This window comes from Carlito syrichta, unplaced genomic scaffold (assembly GCF_000164805.1).
Source record: "Carlito syrichta isolate Samal-C Ts95f unplaced genomic scaffold, Tarsius_syrichta-2.0.1 Scaffold143515, whole genome shotgun sequence".
Taxonomy (NCBI): Eukaryota; Metazoa; Chordata; class Mammalia; order Primates; family Tarsiidae; genus Carlito; species Carlito syrichta.
The window spans coordinates 13,658-14,483 of record NW_007087611.1 but is presented as its reverse complement, the minus strand read 5'-3'; the positions used below and the strand labels follow the sequence as shown (position 1 = coordinate 14,483).

The 826-nt window shown below is 68.2% G+C and overlaps 1 protein-coding gene across 1 annotated transcript in view; it reads left to right on the top strand.

Annotated features, from left to right (window-relative positions):
• Nucleotides 1-90: 90 nt before the first annotated feature.
• LOC103251683 (insulin-like) overlaps nucleotides 91-826 on the top strand; it is a gene marked incomplete at its 3' end in the record, with an annotated part of 11,978 nt that continues 11,242 nt past the window's right edge. The window contains exon 1 of the mRNA XM_008050290.1: nucleotides 91-291. Within this exon, the coding sequence (XP_008048481.1) occupies nucleotides 105-291 (187 nt within the window). The remainder of the gene's footprint in view (nucleotides 292-826) is intronic.

The following is an 826-nucleotide window of genomic DNA, read 5'->3' as shown; positions in this document are numbered from 1 at the left end:
GGACCGGGCTCCACTCTGGGAGGCGAGCATGGGGTCCCAGGGTAGACGCCAGCCCCTTGGCCGGCCTCAGCCCCGTGTGTCCCCCAGGTCACCATCCCTCCGCCATGGCCTTGTGTTCACGCCTCCTGCCCCTGCTGGCGCTGCTGGCCCTCTGGGGGCCCGACCCCGCCCGGGCCTTTGTCAACCAGCACCTGTGCGGCCCCCACCTGGTGGAGGCCCTCTACCTGGTGTGCGGGGAGCGGGGCTTCTTCTACGCGCCCAAGGCCCGCCGGGAGGTGGAGGACACGCAGGGTGAGCCGCGCCCCCACCCCACTCCCAGGGAGTTGGGTGGGCTCTTTAGACAAGAAAACGAAGCTCTTCTGGTCACTTCCTAAAAGCGGCCAGCTCCTTGGGCCCCGTGGGAGGGTCTCGGCTGAGGAGAGTGTGGCCTTTGGGAGGCTGAGCCCCGGCGATGCCGCCCAGGGTGGGCACTTTCCCACCAGTTCACCCTCCTCAAACAAACGCCCAGCCCGCATCTCTACCCTCATAGATGACTGGAGCTCTGGGAGGGATTTAAGTCCATCAAATCCTGGGCCTCCTGGGGGTCACGGGTGCCCCGCTGCCTGCTCGTGGGCGGATGCCCCGTCTGCTCCCAGGAGGGCACAGCAGTGAGTGGGAATGGGCAAGGTGTCAGTTGAGGGTGCCCGGCAGTTTCGGGGAGACCCCAGGGAGGGGGCAGGGGACCCTATTCAGGCTCCCAGTGTGGCCTGGAAGGCGGCAGGGTGTGCGGACTCGGGGGCCCTGCTGGCCACACCCAGGGTGGGCACCAGCAGGGGCGGCCATCCCT